The sequence below is a fragment of the Ascaphus truei genome, chromosome 1, assembly GCF_040206685.1.
Source record: "Ascaphus truei isolate aAscTru1 chromosome 1, aAscTru1.hap1, whole genome shotgun sequence".
Classification (NCBI taxonomy): Eukaryota; Metazoa; Chordata; class Amphibia; order Anura; family Ascaphidae; genus Ascaphus; species Ascaphus truei.
Window position 1 is genome coordinate 160,511,001 of NC_134483.1, and position 18,915 is coordinate 160,529,915.

General features: G+C 40.6%; 2 protein-coding genes across 4 annotated transcripts in view; one reads left to right on the forward strand and one right to left on the reverse strand.

Moving 5' to 3' along the window:
- The window catches only part of AK3 (adenylate kinase 3), a 42,144-nt gene extending 33,682 nt beyond the window's left edge, over positions 1-8,462 (forward strand). Inside the window, exon 5 of the mRNA XM_075596965.1 lies at positions 607-8,462. Coding sequence (XP_075453080.1) covers positions 607-730 — 124 coding nt within the window. The 3' untranslated portion in view covers positions 731-8,462. The remainder of the gene's footprint in view (positions 1-606) is intronic.
- The window catches only part of CDC37L1 (cell division cycle 37 like 1, HSP90 cochaperone), an 18,643-nt gene continuing 5,567 nt past the window's right edge, over positions 5,840-18,915 (reverse strand). For all 3 annotated transcript variants that reach the window (XM_075596944.1, XM_075596937.1, XM_075596953.1), the window contains 6 exons: positions 18,412-18,690; positions 15,686-15,779; positions 11,383-11,498; positions 10,375-10,497; positions 8,304-8,462; positions 5,840-6,277 (listed from right to left, as the gene is read on the reverse strand). In XM_075596944.1, the coding sequence (XP_075453059.1) occupies positions 6,173-6,277; positions 8,304-8,462; positions 10,375-10,497; positions 11,383-11,498; positions 15,686-15,779; positions 18,412-18,675 (861 nt within the window). In that variant the 5' untranslated portion in view covers positions 18,676-18,690 and the 3' untranslated portion in view covers positions 5,840-6,172. The remainder of the gene's footprint in view (positions 6,278-8,303; positions 8,463-10,374; positions 10,498-11,382; positions 11,499-15,685; positions 15,780-18,411; positions 18,691-18,915) is intronic.

Below are 18,915 nucleotides of genomic sequence, written 5' to 3' on the forward strand. Positions count from 1 at the left end.
TCGCGATCGCTGGAAGTCATCTCTATTTGATTTTCCAGCAACCGTTGCGTCGCCGGCACTATAAGCGTAGCTTTAGGTACAGTAGGCAGTCCTCGTTTTACAACGAATGGCTTTTCCAACGCTGTGCAATGCATACCTATGTTCATTTTTACACCGCCAAAACGGCTTATCCAACGCTCTTACGACGCTTTGCAAAGTTGTTTGTATATATATATATATATATAATAAAAATCTAATATATTATAATTATGTTTTATATATATATATATAATAAATTATATAGTGCATAAACTGTATGTGTGTGCTGCATATCTTATTGTCTGCGTAAAATATTTTGTGTATTTTAGCATTAAAAATGCCTTCAGGAACGGAACCGTTCATTTAAACAGTGTTCCTATGGGAAAACGTGTTTTTGCTTTACAATGTTTCGCTATCCAACGCCATTTTGAGTAACGCATTGTGTCGGATAACCGAGGACTGCCTGTACATTGCAAAGTTGATCACCTGGTTTATGCTTGACACAGTAACTGGCTCCTTTTTATAATATGCAGTGTTCCTATTATATATGGAAGGTACATGCCTAACATTTCTCTCTGATCTCTTTAGAAACAAGGGTGTGTTAAAAACATTCTCTGGGACAGAGACGAACCAGATCTGGCCCCACGTTCATGCTTTTCTGTGCACCAAGCTGCCCGATGTGAGCCAGGAGGAAACCGCAGGACTGAGATGAATCAAAACACAGAAAAGCTTTGTAGTTGGACAAGACCAAAAAAAAATTGATATTTGGTACCATACAACATGAATGTTAACATTTTTAGATTCATATTTTCTCCTGTGCCAGGTGGCACTTTTAAACTCGTCCATTTTATTTTTATTATGTGGTAGCCGCTTCATAGATATTTTAATGGTCTTTCCTAAAGATGAAGACACTTGAAGACAGATTTTGATATGATTTTGTAGGGAAAAAAAAACATTGCAGAAGGTTTTGGTTTACAAATAACAAATGTGAAAAATGGAACTTAAAGAAAATGCCTCTTGAAATTACCTCTTTGCAACCTTTTTCCAACAAATCTGTTTTATACAATTATGGGAGTGTCAGTGGAAATTGACAGTAATTCATTGTGGGGGTCCTATATTACAAGTAAAACATGTGTTTTTAGTGGTTTAACTGATTCTAGGTGATATTTAAAGTAAATGTCTTAATCTTCACTGCTCCTGTCTACTAAGCCAGCATGAACAGGGTTAACTTCATCATGAAAATACCTCCTCCTGCATCTCTGCTGTGGTTGTGTGTTTGCCACTCAACTGTGTTCACTTCACCTCAGACTCTCTTAGAAACAACACCGAATCGCAGTGAAGGCGGCAGCCAAAGGGTGTCAGCTGTTCACTGATGTTCAAGCTGCTCTGTTGTTTGGTAAAATATTTGAGCGGTATATTGAAGCATTTCCACCATCACACTTTACCCTGCCCTCTCTGCTCTACCTCCACACACACTCACTTCTTCCCCAATGCCAACTCTTTAAATCAACAAGCACCTATCTGAGACATGCCAACTTTCTTATCCCACTGTACCTTGTTTCTACCTACACTTCATTATAGATTGTAAGCTCCTTGGGGCAGGTCCCTCCTTACCTACTGCAACAATGTTAATGCTTGATATTTTACTGTTTTTATTCTTCAACCCTATTTTATTTCGCTACAGAATAGGATGGCGCGTTAGAAACAACAATAACACATTGTATAATGACACACCATTCCATAGCTGGGATTATTTCATGCTCAAGTAATGGAGCTATTGTGGCAGAATGTGTAACACGTTTCTTACAGCCTATTCTGTTATCCGTGTGTACTGTAGGTACTTTTTAAGTCTCCGAATTTGGACGCAGCAGGTTACTTCTCAGACTGTCAGCTGTCATCCACCTAGAACAGTTTAGTTTGCAAATCGGCCAGAGAAGAACCAATTTTTATTTTTAAATCGGTATTTACAACGCTTTGTGGGCTACCCCAATAGTAAGGTAGTTATATTTTGGTGTTTTCAATACCATGAACATTGCATGATATATTACTTATTAGGCAATGAATAGCCTAGATGCACAAGCCTATAGATCTCACTAGAGAGGGGGAGAAGCTATGCTGTAACTAATGGTAGGGGAATAAATTATTGCTTAACGTGAATACAATGCAGCTGTACTGTATTTGATTTCAGAAAAGATCTGCAGTTCTCATGGGGGCCTGTTTAACAGAAATGAAACTCATGCCTATTGATTTGTTCAGTGCCCTGCTGAGTCCATTTACTGTGTGAAATTGTGATAATTATGTGAAAATGATATTCTAGATACATACTGCATTGAAACTGTTCTCAAAATATACAGGCTTTAGGAGTGAATCACACACATAATTGAACCTTTTTGGTGCAGCACAACGTGTTACACTCGTGTCAATATTCTGGGGAGAGTGAGAAACAGAGAAGATGGCATAGAAAATGCTGAACCAGTCTCTTTAGAAATGAAATATCTGTGAAAAAACTAGTGATATAAGGAAGTTTTACACTTTCTTAAAAACCGGTACATTGGCTTGAGTGTGAGAAAGTGGAGTGTTGACTGAGAAATTCTCTTCCGCTTGGGCAAACTACTTTTACCTGGGTCTTCTGCACCAAAACTTTAATTATCAGCAATGTAGGACAATAATTAATTGCAGCTGTGAATGTTGTTCTACATTATGTTTACACTGCTGTACATTACACCATTTGTGGTGCTGGTGTTGAAACTAATAACGTTTTGTATGCCTTTTTAAAATGTGTTCACACGAATAGTCATGACTTGTGTAAAATATAAATACTGTGCAATGTTACAAAGTTACATAATAGATGAGGTTGAAAAAAGACATAGGTCCATCAAGTTCAACCTATGCTAAATTTAGACAACAGATACTTTATTCTATATCTATACTTACTTATTGATTCAGAGGAAGGCAAACAAAAAACTCCATTAAGGGGAAAAATTAATTCCTTCCTGACTCCAAGAATTGGCAATCGGATTAATCCCTGGCTCAACATCCTTCCCATGTATACTTATTTGGTATATTTTTTTGAACAAATCTATTGTATCTGCCATCACAGTCTCCATGGGTAATGAATTCCACATTGTAACTGCTCTTACTGTAAAGAACCCTTTCCTTTGTTGCTGGTGACATTTCCTTTCCTCCAACCTTAAGGGATGGCCCCGAGTCCTTAGTACTGCCCGTGGGATGAATAGTTCTTTTGAAAGCTCCTTGTATTGTCCCCGAATATATTTGTATAGAGTTATCATATCCCCTCTTAGACTCTTCTTTTCTAATGTAAATAAATCTAATTTAGCTAGCTTCTCCTCATAAGTTAGATTGTCCATCCCCTTTATTAATTTGGTGGCTCTTCTCTGAACTTTCTCTAGTTCCATAATGTCTTTTCTTAGGATTGGTGCCCACAATTGTACTCCATATTCAAGGTGTGGTCTTACTAGTGCTTTGTAAAGGGGCATAATTATGTTTACGTCCCTTCCATCCATTACCCGTTTGATGCAAGATAAGACCTTGTTTGCCTTTGCAGCTACTGCAGGACATTGAGCACTATTGCTAAGCCTGCAGTCTACGAGCACTCCTAAATCCTTCTCCATCAAGGATTCCCCCAATATATCTCCATTTAATTTGTAAGTTGCCTTTTTATTCTTGCATCCCAAATGCATAACCTTACATTTATCTGTATTAAACCTCATTTGCCATTTGCCTGCCCACGTTTCCAGTCTCTCCAAGTCCTTCTCAAGAGAAATTACATCCTGCTTTGATTCTATTACCTTACACAATTTAGTATCATCAGCAAAGATGGAGACTTTGCTCTCGATCCCAACCTCAAGGTCATTAATAAACAAGTTAAAAAGCAGGGGTTCCAGTAACAATCCCTGAGGTACTCCACTCACGACTTTAGCCCAACCTGAAAAAGTTCCATTTATGACAACCCTCTGTTGTTGTCTGTCCTTTAACCAGTTTTCAATCCAGGTGCATATATTATTACTGAGTCCAATTTTCTTTATTTTGTACACCAACCTCTTGTGTGAAACCGTATCAAAATCCTTTGCAAAATCTAAGTAGACCACATCAACTGCATTACCCTGGTCTAAATTCTTACTTACCTCATCAAAGAAACAAATAAGGTTAGTGTGGCAAGATCTATCCTTCATAAATCCATGCTGACTATTACTAATAATTTTATTTTCCATTAGGTATTCCTGAATATTATCCCGTATTAAACCTTCAAGTAGTTCCCCTACTATTGAAGTCAGGCTTACAGGTCTGTAATTTCCCGGTTGTGATCTAGCTCCCTTTTTAAATATAGGCACCACATCTGCTTTACGCCAATCTTGTGGTACTGAGCCTGTGGAAATGAAGTCCTTGAGTATTAAATATAATGGTTTTGCTATTACTGAGCTTAACTCCTTGAGAACTCTTGGATGTATGCCATCGGGGCCAGGTGCCTTATTTACTTTAATTTTTTCAAGTCGCTTATGGACTTCTTCCTCGGTTGATCAATGTGCCTTTTAAAAATGTAAAAAAATGTTTTTTTTGATTGTTTGGCATTTATATAAGCCAATTGATAAATGTGCAAATGTACAGACCACCTCAATAAATGATACCAGTTGGCCTGGATTGTCAGTGGTGTTCTTTACCTGCTCTCGCTGCAGACTTTCAGTAGCAATAAACACCTATGAGCACACTCTTATTTCAGACATGTCTCCCAAGACTGCCTTACCTCAATTACACCGCGTTGCTTCCACTGCAGCCAGGGATTATGGGTAATGACATGAGCACTTTTTGCTTCTTATACACTATAACCTTGCTTCCCCTAGGTGTTTCATAGCAACCATCTAAATGGCCAATAAGGTGTCATACAGATCTTGCGTGGAATACTTACAGCATTTTTGGTAAAGACCTTGCAAAGTAGAGTACACACACACACACTATTTACATGAACCTCAACCTTTGAAAGTTGTTCTGCAGTATTGGTCTTTTCACTCTTATCTGTTTTGAAGAAAATGTTTCTTTACGCAGAATGGATCTGATACCGCTGCAGCTGGTTCAGGTTCCTTACAACGGAATTAAAGAGGGTCGAGGTTCTGCAGAATCACATTACAATAGGATTTCTTAATCAAAAAGGTTGGAAATCATTGTACTAGTGCCTTAATTACCACACAAATGCCAGTAATGGAGATATTGAATATTACCCAGCTGTTTTTTTTTTTTGTTGAAAGCCTACAAATGTCTCATTAGCAACTTTCAGCATGTTGCCAACTGAACAATTATGTATTTCTAGTAATCATTAGCTCTCCAGTAAGAAGTTGCTTAGGCTGCACTTATCGTGCCGGCAACATCACGTCAAAACAAATTCATTGCCTCTGTCGCGTGCGCTTATAGTAAGGACGGCGCGATCACTGGAAGTAATCTCAATTTGATTTTTCCATCGACCACAGCCTGACGTCGCCGGGACTAAGCGTAGCCTCAGCAGCCACATTTATTAAGGCGCACTTGATATAGAATTAGGATTCTCTGAGGGACCAAGACCAAAAGTAGTCCCATCTCCCTGTTCCAACAGTTTTACAGGGGGTGGGGGGGGGAGAAATACATAAATTAAGAAACTTTATTTCTCCTTCCATATGTGTAAGACCATCAGCCTTATACCAAAATAAAGTTTGACCTTTCTTACATTCTACACCACACACACACACACACACTACATTTTGCAAACCAGCAAAACAAACTTGCAATGGGTCTGGTAGAAAGGTTCAATGAACTTGTAAGAAAGAACAGGCGATTTAAGAAAAACAGTATTTTAATAATGTACATAAGATTGTTTTTGTATTTATTCAAGTTTTGACTACTTTCCCTCAAAAACCTAATCGTTGGTTGAAGGCAAATCTATTGTGTTAGAGAAGCACTGCATTCAGTTCCCCTCCTGTACAACATGGAAAAAAATAGCAGCAAAATGTTCACGCTGTAAAGACACCACAAACGTTTTTGGGAGTATTTGCCCCCTCAGGAAAAAAATAAAGTGCAGAATCGAGTAGTAGTAAATGTCACTTCTAAGAATATAGCCAAGCTATTTTGTGGAGCAATATACATCTTGGCTCAAGGGGTTCTCGGGGTGTTATAGAATGTCCATCATCTTAGAATCCTCATCTTCTGTTTGCTCCTGTGGGCTCAAATGGCACAGACTAGTGTTGGGATGACAATGGAGAGGAGATGTAATGTCCTGTGGACAGAGAAAAAGGAAAATAAATCCTCAGTTGACAGTAAAATAAAAGTTTGCCGAGTTTCGGTGACAGCTGTCACTTGTTTTATTTCTTTAGAAGACAGACTCTTCTCAGTTTGGTAGCAGAACATTATGAATCCTTAGATCAACATCCTTCCCATGTTTACTTATTTGGTATATCCCTGTATATATTTCCTTTCTAAAATGAGGCCCAACCTTTTTTTTGAAGATATCTATTGTATCTGCTACAGCAGTCTGTGGATAATGAATTGCACATTTTAACTGCCCTTACTGTAACGAATCCTTTGTTGCTGGTGCCAACTCCTTTCCTCCAACCCAAAGGCTAGGTCCCCAGTGGCCACGGCTACGCGCGCCGCACACAAGGTACAGCCTTCTATGGGGCAGACCCCAGGCATTGGCAACATCATGGCAGCGGTCCAAGCAATGAGGGCGAACCATCCGTGTGACGTCATGGCTGTGCACCCGCCACGCTCCCTTGTCGCGATCTCCTGCAAATCAACCGCAGATCGCGGCTTTCACCCGTGCACGTGCCGCCAGGTGTGCGTGCAGCAGAACACGGGCTGTAGCCTAAGGGATGACCATGTGTCGTTTGTACTGCCTTTGGGATGAATAGTTATTTTGAAAGCTCATATTGACCATGAATGTATTGGTATATAATTTACACATCCCCTCTCAGACACCTCTTTTATAATGTAAACAAATCTAGTTTAACTAGCCTCTCATAAATCAGATTTTCCATGCCCTTTATTAGTTTGGTGGCTCTTCTCTGCACTTTTTCAAGTCTCATAATGTATATTTTACGAAGTGGTCCCCAAAACTGTACTCCATATTCATGGAGTGGTCTTACTAATGCTTTATAGAGGGGTATAATTATGTTTACTTCCCTTCCATCCATTCCTCGTTTTAATGCAAGATGAGATTTTATTTGCCTTTTCAGCTACTGCATGACATTGGGCACTATTGCTGAGCCTGCTATCTACCAGCCCTTCTAAATCCTTCTCCATCAAGGATTGACTTCATTTTGCCCCATTTAATTTGTAAGTCGCCTGTTGATTCTTGTTTCCTAAATGCATAACCTTACAGTACATTTATCTGTATTAAACCTCATCTGCAATTAACCTGCTGCCCAAGTTTCCAATCTATTCAAGTCCTTCTGGAGAGAAATTACACCCTGCTCTGATTTTACGACCTTAAAGTAGTAATGTTTCCTTTTCTATTTCTATATATTTCATGCTTTAAAAGGCACGGCCCAAATCAAGGCTTACTTATGGCTACCTGAACAACAATTGTAAAACATACTGGACACCTAACAACTCTAATACAGAGTGCTTTTCCTGGTAATGTACAGGTTAATAAAAGCTTCAATCAGACTTAGAACTTTGCAACTAATATTGACAGATTTACTATAAATCATTCTTCCTGTTATTACACAGGTTATTAAGAATTTATATTAGCGTTAGGGACCCCTGAAATGTGGCTCAGGGGCTTACAACAATTTTGGCCAAAAATGTTAAACTAAAAGACCATTTTACCTAATAGATATTTATACATATATATTTAGGCACTGTACCGTGTATGAGTTTCACTGGATGTGCTAAAAACTGAGCTCTGTCTGTGTTTTATGTTCTGTCTCTGGTTTTAAATTACTTATGGCTACTACAGACATTTTATCCTTTCCCTGTTTTGTGCTTACAATTACAGAAACATGCAGCACACCCTACGAATATTTGGAAATTTTTGGAGAAGAAAATATTGTATAATATAAATATTATAGAGGAAACCACCTCTTGTAAAATCCAAGACATTGATTTTGTTTTATGTCTAAAAAAAAAAGTTTTTATACTGCAACAAATCAAATGACATTTATTTGACCGAAATAAAAATCTGTTTCCTTCACAAGAAAGAACTAAATACTGTACTCGCTGATGTGAAGGAAACACGAGACGTGTTGTATATCTTCATGGTGAACGCGAACCAAACAACATGTTAACACGGTGTAACATACCTGCTGGTGACATTGTTGCATGCCTATATGACCAATCGCAGGGTGAAAAGAAGAATTCTGCAGCAATGTAGCTTCGTGTCTTTGGGATTCAGCTTGCATGCGAACTCTTGATTTAAATGCTTCAAGTTCACTCTTAAAGGCTTCAAAATATCCTTCTTCCTGCGCATTACAGAAGGATACAAAATGTTCATATATCTAGATGGTATATAACAATTTTAAATTAAAATTGGCAAAACTCTCTCTGCCCGAAGTATGATTCACTCCAGTGTGTTAACACAACAAACACTTTTCTTCAGCGAATATGTCAAAGTAAACTGCCTACAGTCTTGCCCTGTCTGTCACGCTGATTTTTTGTGGTATCTGCTCTAGTTCCCTTCATATACAGTATACAGAAGTAACCGGTAGAGGAGTCATTCTCCACATTAATGTTGCATAAATGTTACACAGATGCTGCTATCTATGCTTAATGACAGAGCAGGCAGCGCTGAGACTCAGTTCCTGCACAGTTTACACTCCTGTATTACCCGATGGTCTAAGGGAGCCTCCTTTTCTAGGGATTATATATATCTATACTGACAAGCTATACAGCAGCTGTAGAGTATATTTACCTGTGCTGTAACAGTGAATGGTAGTGAGCAACAGCAGAGTAGCTCTAATCAGGGCTGTTAAGGTACTGTTCATGTTCTACACTTGCTGAGCTGAATTGTTTTTACACTTATACACCAACTACAGGCATACCCCGCTTTAAGGACACTCACTTTAAGTACACTCGCGAGTAAGTACATGTCGCCCAATAGGCAAACGGCAGTTCACGCATGCGCCTGTCAGCACGCCCTGAACAGCAATACCGGCTCCCTACCTGTACCAAAGCTGTGCGCAAGCGGGGAGACCATAGAGCCTGTTACAAATGCATTATTTACATCAGTTATGCACGTATATGACGATTGCAGTACAGTACATGCATCAATAAGTGGAAAAAAGGTAGTGCTTCACTTTAAGTACATTTTCGCTTTACATACATGCTCCGGTCCCATTGCGTACGTTAATGCGGGGTATGCCTGTACTCTGCACAGTAACTCCCATACAGGGATTTCCAGGTATAGCAATCAGTATACACATGGTGCTCTTTATCAGAGATTATGTTTATTTCAATCTACTGATTAAGTCAGTTCACAATTTTATATGGTTAAATAGCACACCCTTCAGGTCTGGGGCAGATTATATAGCAACTGCCACCATTTGTCTATACGGTGCTCTATTTAATCTATCACCTACTGCAGTTAGCAACAGGTTTTAGAAGTGCAGCACACTTTATTATAACTATACTGTGCAATATCAGCTAGAGCTAGAGGTCTTAACAATATGACCTAGAGCTGTAGCTGCTGTGTATCCTTGGGGCAGTAATTTACACTGTTCATTTAACCCTAAGGGAACATAGGTGCATTATCTTATCAAGATTTAAATGACACTATTGCCAACTAAAGGCTGCGCAATCAACCCACCATTAGCAGTGTCATTTCAACAATATTGCACCAATGCACAACAAGTATATAATTGGCATTCCATATAAGAATAGTACTTATAATCCCTCAATCTAGTTTTCCCCCAGGTTTCCCTAATTAAGGTGGCTGGGGGCTAGTGTACTCAAGCAACACTTCAATAACGACTACCTACCTGGGGACTATCATATCCCTTAGGTAATTAAGCGTAGTGATACAGAGTTTAATCCTATTTTAATCCCCATTGTTTTACTATGTTTCTAATAAAGTTTAGTTTTAAATTTACACCATCATCTCAACACAGTGTATGAGTGCTCTACTTTGGTTCTTTCCTCCATTGTTTATCATTCTTATATTGCCCCATCAGCACCTACACCCATTATCATTAATTCACTATTGCAAGCAGTAGCGGGGGTTTCTCTACAGTTTATTTCAAAAGCTCTGTACACTTTATTTCCAACTCATGCTGTTCTCCTAAAATGTGTTCATGCAAATACTGGGACACTGAACTTGTACTAGGCTCCACAGAGATTCTCCCACTTTTGCGGCTTCTTCAGGCTGGATCGACTTACTTTGGCTTTTTGGAAAAATAAGCGGAAACAGCCCCTGGGATCCACATTACAACTTCTTGCCATTTCGTTAATAAACTGCATGACAACTGTTTGATGTGCAACTTGTTCCATGAGGGCTTTCTTCTGTAAATGTAAAGCAAATACACATATACATTAACAGGGGTTGGGCGATATCGTTACATATCCATTACAATTTGGCTTACTGTCCTCCTAATACAGCGGCTGGTTTTCTTTAGTATCATGCCAACACTCTCCATAATGAAGCGCATTTCATGATTGCCTCAAACTTCCAGGCTTCATCAGAAAAGGTTAGTCTTGCCTTACAATAAACAAGACGAACTACTGACTGTTATATGCAAAGCCTGACTAAGCAATCTTCCTGGAAAACATCCTTAAAAACAGGTTGTTCTGCCATTCCCATCCTCATACCACTGAAAAGTGTGTATGTGTGTATAGATACAGACACACAGACACACAGACACACACACACCAATGTATGCGCTCATTTTTTTAGGAGTACAGTACTTTTTTATCCATGTGCACTGTAACCTTTCCCCATGTTAAACACATTTGGAAATGTAAAACATGAATGTGCATAAAGGGGACAAGACAATAGGTCAAGTGGTAGGAGCAGCAATCTACTTTATTTGACATTTTAGCATTACATTGCTTACTTACATGTATTGAAACAAATATGAAAATGCTTGGTTTCAACTTATTACTTTCACCGAAGACTGCAATTAGAATCACTAACTTGGAATAGTTTCAGCATAGCAGCACTGCTTAACCCATTGAGTGCCAGATGAGCTTACAATATTTTAACTTTCCATAGGACAGACACCAACATAACACTAGAGTATAGATTGCACTAGTTCTCTAAAAAGAATGCAGCAGAAGTGCAGTTTGTGGCGAGATGTTTGCAATGTATGGAGGACTGCAAAGAAAAGATTATGATGACCAAAAAAATTATAATGTGCATGGCACAGATAATTAGTATGATTGTGTTACCTGTCCTGCTTCTAAATGAAGACACCACAAGAAAAGATATCTAGCCGTTTCCTCACATACGAGATCTGGATATTCAGACAAAAAACTCTGGCTGTCATTCCATCTACTAAACATCCCTGAGGGAAAAAAAAAAATGGTTATAAAAAAATTAATCAAAACGCAGTCCCTCATTTATAGCCATTTTCTGTTTAGCAAGAGCTGCACTGTATCCTGCTTTTGAATTTGATTTTAGTGCCATCACCACCAGAAGATTTGGCGACTACATATACACTTACCTGCACAGCCCCATCTCCAGTGGAGTTACATGTGTAAACACAAATAAAAAATCTGTGACTATTACCCATACAGTTCCTCTTTTCACATCTCACTCCCCCCCTCCCCTCTTCTCCAAGTTGCTCCAACAAATTTCCTGACATCCTCCCATCTTACTTTTGGTCATCGTCTCTGTATTTTAATTTCCCTTGGAATTCAGTACAGTACCATCTTTGTCCAACTGTGGTCATTTCTCCTTGCGATATGTCCCACTGCCATTTTACATTTCATCATCCATGTCAGGTCCCAGACCAGTGGCGTAGCTAGACATGGGCGGGCCTCTGGGCAAAAAATGTTCCCCATTAATATTAATACGGACTGTAACTTTTTTCTCCCTCCCCCATCCTCTTTCTAATTATCAGCTTCCCCTCACCAGCTCTCCCCCCTCCTAATCCCCATCAGTTCCCCCGCACCAGCCCTTCCCCCTCCTAATCCCCATCACTCCCCCCCATCCTCACCAGCTCTCCCCCTCCACATCATCAGCTCCCCCTCACCAGATCATCTCCCCCCCTCCACCAGCTCTCCCTCACCAGTTCCCCCCCCCCCCCAGTTCTCCCTCTCTTCCCCTCAGCTCTCTCTCCCCCATGCCTACCTTTTGCGGGAGAGGAGCAGCCGGCAGAGGAACTGCGGCAGCAGACACAGGAAGTTATAAAGACTTCCGAATCAGACTGCTAGAGGGCGCTCTGTGTCATGCGGATTCCTCTACCGGGACCGCCGGACGGGGGAGAGAGAGAAAGAAAGAGAGAGACGCAAGAGTGCAGGCCCCCTAGCTTTGCCCGGGCTATAGCTACACACCTGACACAGACTTTTGTTTGGTTTGTAACATTCTTTTTTTTGTTTTTGTCTCCAGGCAATACCAGGCATACATCTCTTAATACATATTTGCATTGTCTGAAGCTTGCAAGTTATCTTCGCATTTAGGGTCCGAGATTAACATTCATACGTGAGCACGGACAGAATACACCGGTCAAAAACTTTCCTGTTGAGGCAGAGTAGAAAGTTCCCTTGAAAGATTCTGTCTCGTTTCTTCCAAATGCGCTCCACCCCATCTTGTCTCCTATTGATTTCATTCAAAAGTTTTCCATCCATTGTTACTTGCCAGCCAAGGTAGACATAGGCTTCGAGTTCTAGCTCTATTCCATTTATTTCGATCTTTGCAGAGTTGAACATCTATTGCCAAGATTCATATAGGAGGCCCACTTTCTTACTTGCTTCGATGAATTCTCCGATTTGTTGCTGGAGTTCTTCTGGACTTATGGCAAATCGTATGCGACAAGTATTCACCATGGATTTTGATTCTTTTTTTCCTTTCTCCCAATTCAATGTATTGAACAATTCAAGTGTTGCTGTGAAAAGCTGTGGTGACATGGTGTCTCCCTGTCGCACTCGCTTGCTGATCCGTATCTTGCTTGAATCTTCATGTAATCTAATGGTTGATGTGGCATTCTCAATGTTCTTTATAATATAAACATACGCTTCAACATTTTGTCTTAATGCATCTAGGAGCCCTGAGCTGTAGACCGAATCAAATACTATTTTGTAATCTACGAATCCTAAATCGAGTGGTAAATTGTATTAGTTCCTTGGGAAATCACTCCTACGACTTGGATGTTGTCCATTGTGTTATATTGACTGCAAAATCCTGCTTGTTCTCTATGCTGGGCAAAGTACTGGGTGTGTTGCAGTCGATTAGGGAGAATCTTTGTAAAAATCTTGTAAGTAATTAGAAGTAAATGGACTCGTAGTTCTTGAGGTACTCTGTCTCCTTTCTTGTGGATGAGGATAATTTAGGCATTACTCCATTATTCGGGAATTTCTGTTCTTCAATCAGCATGTAAAGCGTTTTGCAAGGATTGCCACTACTTCTCCAGCTTCTTTCAATATTTCAGTTGTAATTCAATCTTCCCATTCTTCCTAGATTTTATTGCTTTTGACACTTCTTCTGAAAGAACGCACATCATTGGTCGTTTCTTCTTACTTGTCCTCTGCTGGATGATGCTCTTTATCTGTGTTTCCATACAATTTCATGTAGAAGTCCTCAACGCTCTTTACAAGCGCAAAGTCTTTTATGGTTGAACCATCGTCTTGTTTGAGGGCAATGCTTTGCTTCTTACCAATGATAAGTCATTGCTGTCTTCTTTAAGCTTTTATTACCTTCAATAGTCTTCAACATATCAGTTACATTTTCTTGCAGCTTCAGTTATACGTTTGCGGATTGTCTTGCACAGCTCTGCAAATTTGCCGCTTATTCTTGCATCTTGCGATTGCTTAAATTGTTGTCATCTCCTCACTAAAAAGTTGTAATGGCGGTGCACAGCACAATCGGACCTGGACTGCCGGTGCCAATAGCAAAAAAACATTAGTGGCACATACACATAGCGCCGTAGCAGATACGAAACGCGTTACAGTGTATGCGCCATTTAAGTTTTTTTGATATTAGCACCAGCAGCCCAGGTCTGATTCTTTGCGCTGTGCACTGCCACTACACCCGTTTCCTGTTACCTACATGCGACTGGAGCTTTGCCTTCGACCAACTGTGTACCAGGAACAGATTAACATCTTAGCAGTCTCTGTTAAAGCTGCAGTTCAAGCTGTCGTTTAAAATAAAAAAAATTCATTTCAATATATGCATCAATACAATCTCCACACTTACAACTGATTAGCTAAGTTGCTGATCAATCCGTTCTCCTGTAAAAATCGATCGCTGAAGATCCGGCACGGGGTTCACCAAATGCATCCTGGGTCCTCTTCTGCTGCACTGACAGCCAAAGTTCTGTGAGGGAGATCATGTGACCAGGCAGACACTAGATTCAATTGGTTCACTGCTAGAGAGGGCAGGGCTCAAAAAGGTGATGCTGTTTCATAAGGGAAAGGGTATGTGACTTTGTAAATGGGTAAATGGTTGCTAAAGGAACAAAAATGCTTGTTACATTAGACTACATAAAAAATGTCTTTAAAATTGTTTTATTTTTTTAAACGCTACAAGTATTTTCTCACAGTACAAGACTGATTAAAAAAAATAAATAAAAATAAATACACAAGTGGGACATTGCTTGAACTGCAGCTTTAATTCCTGTTGCTGTAACCATACATGTCAACTTATACTTAGTCTCTCTCCTGGGCACCAATATTTGCATTGAAAGCTCCCATAATCATATTGGTGAATTTCTTTTGATGTAAAGTTGGTTGATTTCATGGTAGAAGTCTTCCCCTTCATTGTCTGTGAGTTGGTGTCGGGGCATACACAAGGATTTATAGCCTGTATCTGTTAATTGAATAACCACTCTTGCTGCGCTTCCTGATGCGCTATATTGTTTCTCCATATTTTGACAACGATGCCTATTCCACTAATTCTTCCATTTTCTGTATCTCTCTAATAGAATAGGTGTACGCTTTGGAACTTAATAAGGCCTTCATCTTTTATTTTTACTTCACCAAGGCCAACACTATCTCATTTTGTCTACCAGTTCTTGAAGTGCTGCTTCACTGGAGAGGCTTCGGCACTGTAGGTAGCTAATGTTTGAATGGCAGCGTTTGTTTTAACCTCCGGGGATTCTTAGCACCCTTTGCCTTCTTCCGGAATGCTGTCAAGCCCAGGGACATTCCAGCTCCAGAGAATGAGGGCTTTTCATTGTATTCCATATTCAGGGGTTGATACCTTAGGTCGCTGGAAAAATCTAATTGAGATGACTTCCAGCGATCAAGCCGTCGCGCTTACTATAAGCGCACGTGACGGCGGCAATGCATTCGTTTTGACGCGACGTCGCTATAAGCGCAGCCTTACTTTCCAGGACGGCCTCATTTTCATGTTGGCAAGTACCTTTTCCTACTTTAGCCAGGTATATATTCAAGCTTCCATAGTACCGATGAACCTATCAGCACCTGTACATTTTCTGGACCACCCGTTGCCACCTTGCCACTACTTTGACACACACACGTGAACACTAAAAAGGGGGGGGGGGGAAATAGCAAGAACCCAAAAACTACATACCAAAATGGCGAATTTTTCCTTCATATTTCTGTATAAAAGATGTTGATTGATCTTCAGCCTCTACTTTTCTTTTCTTAACCTGATTAATAAAACTCTTCATTGGGGAGAAATAAACAGAAACGATGATTAATTAACAATACAAATAAAAGTTAATTTGTAAATTGGATGAATTAACTTTTCAAAGTGCATATGTTATACTTATGTCAATTCCTGGGGGTTTAAATCTCCCCGCATCACGCAGATCAATAGGTAACCTTAATGGACCTTGTGATGCGGGACATTTAAACCTCCATTTAGTTTTTCTGCTGGAAGGTGCTTCCCTGGTGAGAAGCAGCACCTTCCCTGGTGAGGACCTCAGGAACCACAGGGTCGCAGAGCTGAAATTACTGCGGTTCAGCTCCAGAGATCCCCTGATTCCAATTACATGTACAAAAGAAGGGGGACAAAAAAAAAAAAAAAAAAGCTAGCAGGAGAAACTGCTTCTTTAACCCTTTAAGTGCCCGAGTGTCACAGCCCCACCTGCACAGGGTGGTCACATGAACGCTTTCCATAGCGGTTACATTACCATGGAGCCCATTATGGAGGAAATGGAGGATCCTCCTCCCCCCTACTGGTTAGATTGTGACCTGCGCTCCATGGAAAGAGGATGCGATGCAAGCTAAAAAATAAAAACACCCTCCATGGGCATGAAGCAGTCACTACGTCATGGGGCCCCCGAAGGGTTAAACACTTCCGAAGATCTTAAAACTGTCACGTAAAAGGGCACTAAACTGGCGTGTGTGTGTGTGTGTGTGTGTGTGTGTGTGTGTGTGTGTGTGTGTGTGTGTGTGTGTGTAATGCGGGGATATTTAACCTGCCCTGAAAATAAACATGATGCTGTATGTAATGAGAACACATTAACTTCTTAGTGCAGCAGAAATCTTTCCAGAAACACTAGATATACACTACAAACACTGAATAGATTCAGAGACCCATTAAAGAATCCCAGGGCTCGTCATCTCCTGTGCTGTCAAGTAAAGTCATCACTGATAGATTCTGCCAAGCTCTCCACAGTAATCAACAACTAATATTAGTTTAGACTCAAGATGGAGTTCAGGCTCTTGTTACATTATAAACAGAAAAGCTGCATTGTAACATTGTCAATTAGGTTTCCTGAGAGGATAAAGTAGTCTCTTCCTCCTCAGTACAGGTTATTAGTGTTTTAACAGGGTTTTACAGATGGCATTCGGTAACTGTAATGGGGTGGGGGAATTTATAGCTTTTTGAAGAGCCCCAGTACTATAGAAATAGAGGATTTAGCTGGAAGTGTACAGATTTCCTAACTAATGCTGCATGGTCATCTCCCGGAATCGGAAGTCCTGTGCAGGTTATGCATTGCCTCCAATTGCAGATACATGAACAGGTATGCGTTAGGATGCCCTACGACGATATAAAAGATGTAGGAAGCAACCAATAAAAGGATAGCAAGGTCCTGGATATCACAAACGATTAGTGCCCCTAGTTCCTAGAGCAGTAACGTGCAACATAAAATACTTAAATGAACACGTGTGCAGCCCTTGGAGTTCACAAAAACGGCTACACATTGCCTATTTATCCCCGGTGCACAGGGAGCTGGGAGGTTGCTGCCGCGGGTAAGTAGTAAATAACAAAGGAGTGGGGCAGTATTTATGAGTTCAGACATTAAAGGGGCAGTTCAAGCTGCCGTTTAAATTTTTTTTTTTTTTTAATTCAGTCAATATGTGCATTAATACAATCTACACACTGACAAGCGATTATCTAAGTTGCTGATGGATCGCTGAAGATTCGGCTGGGGGTTCACATCTGCTGCACTGACAACCAAAGTTCTGTGAGGAAGATCATGTGACCAGGCAGGCACTAGATTCAATTAGTTCGCTGCTAGAGAGAGGGCAGGGCTCAAAAAGGTGATGCTGTTTTAGAAGGGGAAGGGGATGGGACTGTAAATGGTTGCTATAGGAACAAAAATGCTTTATACATTAGAATACATTATGTATTTAAAATTGTTTATTTTTTTAAATGCTACAAGTATTTTCTTATTGAGCAGCTACAATCTGATAGCAATATCCTTGCACCCTCTGCTCTGGGGGAAGAGGGAGAGCAGGAAGCTGGTATAGGCAAGAGTTGAGGGTCGCAGGTTCTATTGTTCACCAATGTCCTAGAGCAGGGGTGCGCAAACTGGGGTCCGCGAGATTTTCTGCTGGAAGGGAGGGCCGCGGCAGTTAAAGAGGCCAAGCGCTCTTCCCCAAAGCGTTTAAATTAAATGCTGGGGTAAAGTGTGAGGCCTCTGAAACATTCCTTGCCTTGTCTGACTGCTTCGGACGACACGTCACCACGGCAACGCGACATCACATGACCCCGCTGCGTCATTTAACGCTGGAGACAAGGTAAGGGCACAGACTGAAACGTTTGCGCACCCGTTTCCTAGAGACCAGAACACTAGCAGTAAGCATGCCCACTATTAATCTGTTTTGACGCTTGCTTGAAAACCTGTAGCTTGAGCACCCCTAGGAGTTGCCGATGAGGGACAAGTGGAGCGATTCCAATAGCTGAAGGAGACTTTGGACAAGTTCAGTGTTTTCTTGACAACTACCCAAGCTAATAAAAAGTGCTCCATGAATGACACCCCTGCGATTTGAAGATGCAACTTATACGAAATTGTTAGGTATGCGGCACTGAAGCATAATGGTTATTATAGTATGTTACAGTACCTTATTAAATACATCTTGACTAAGAGCATCCGAGGTGGACAGTGCCCCGCTCTCACCCTGGTGCAGCGCTTCCTCTTTCCGCCTCCACTCTTCCTCACTGCGCTTCAGTTCTGACAGCTCGGCATGTGCTCTGGCTTGCTCTTGATCTAGAGACTCCGAGTTATGAAGTGCCAAACTGTTCAGCTTCTGCTGAGCTTCTGCAAGGTTCCACTTACACGCCACAGAGCTACTGACACACTCCTGCTGTGGGCAAGACAAGTCCATTCCACAACCTGGTCTCTGCAGAAAGCAAACAGACATTGGAATTAGTATGTAGAAGCAAGTTCCAATATCGGTGCTCAGTATGTAGAAGAAACATATAATTGAAATCAAGTCTTTAAGTAATGAACCTGTTTGCGTGTTGGATAAACTCTGATTGAGCCTAATGAGACTCCTAGACCCAGTGCATAGAACACTCATATAGGGGGTTAATGATCATAACCTTCTATACGTATACGGTACTAA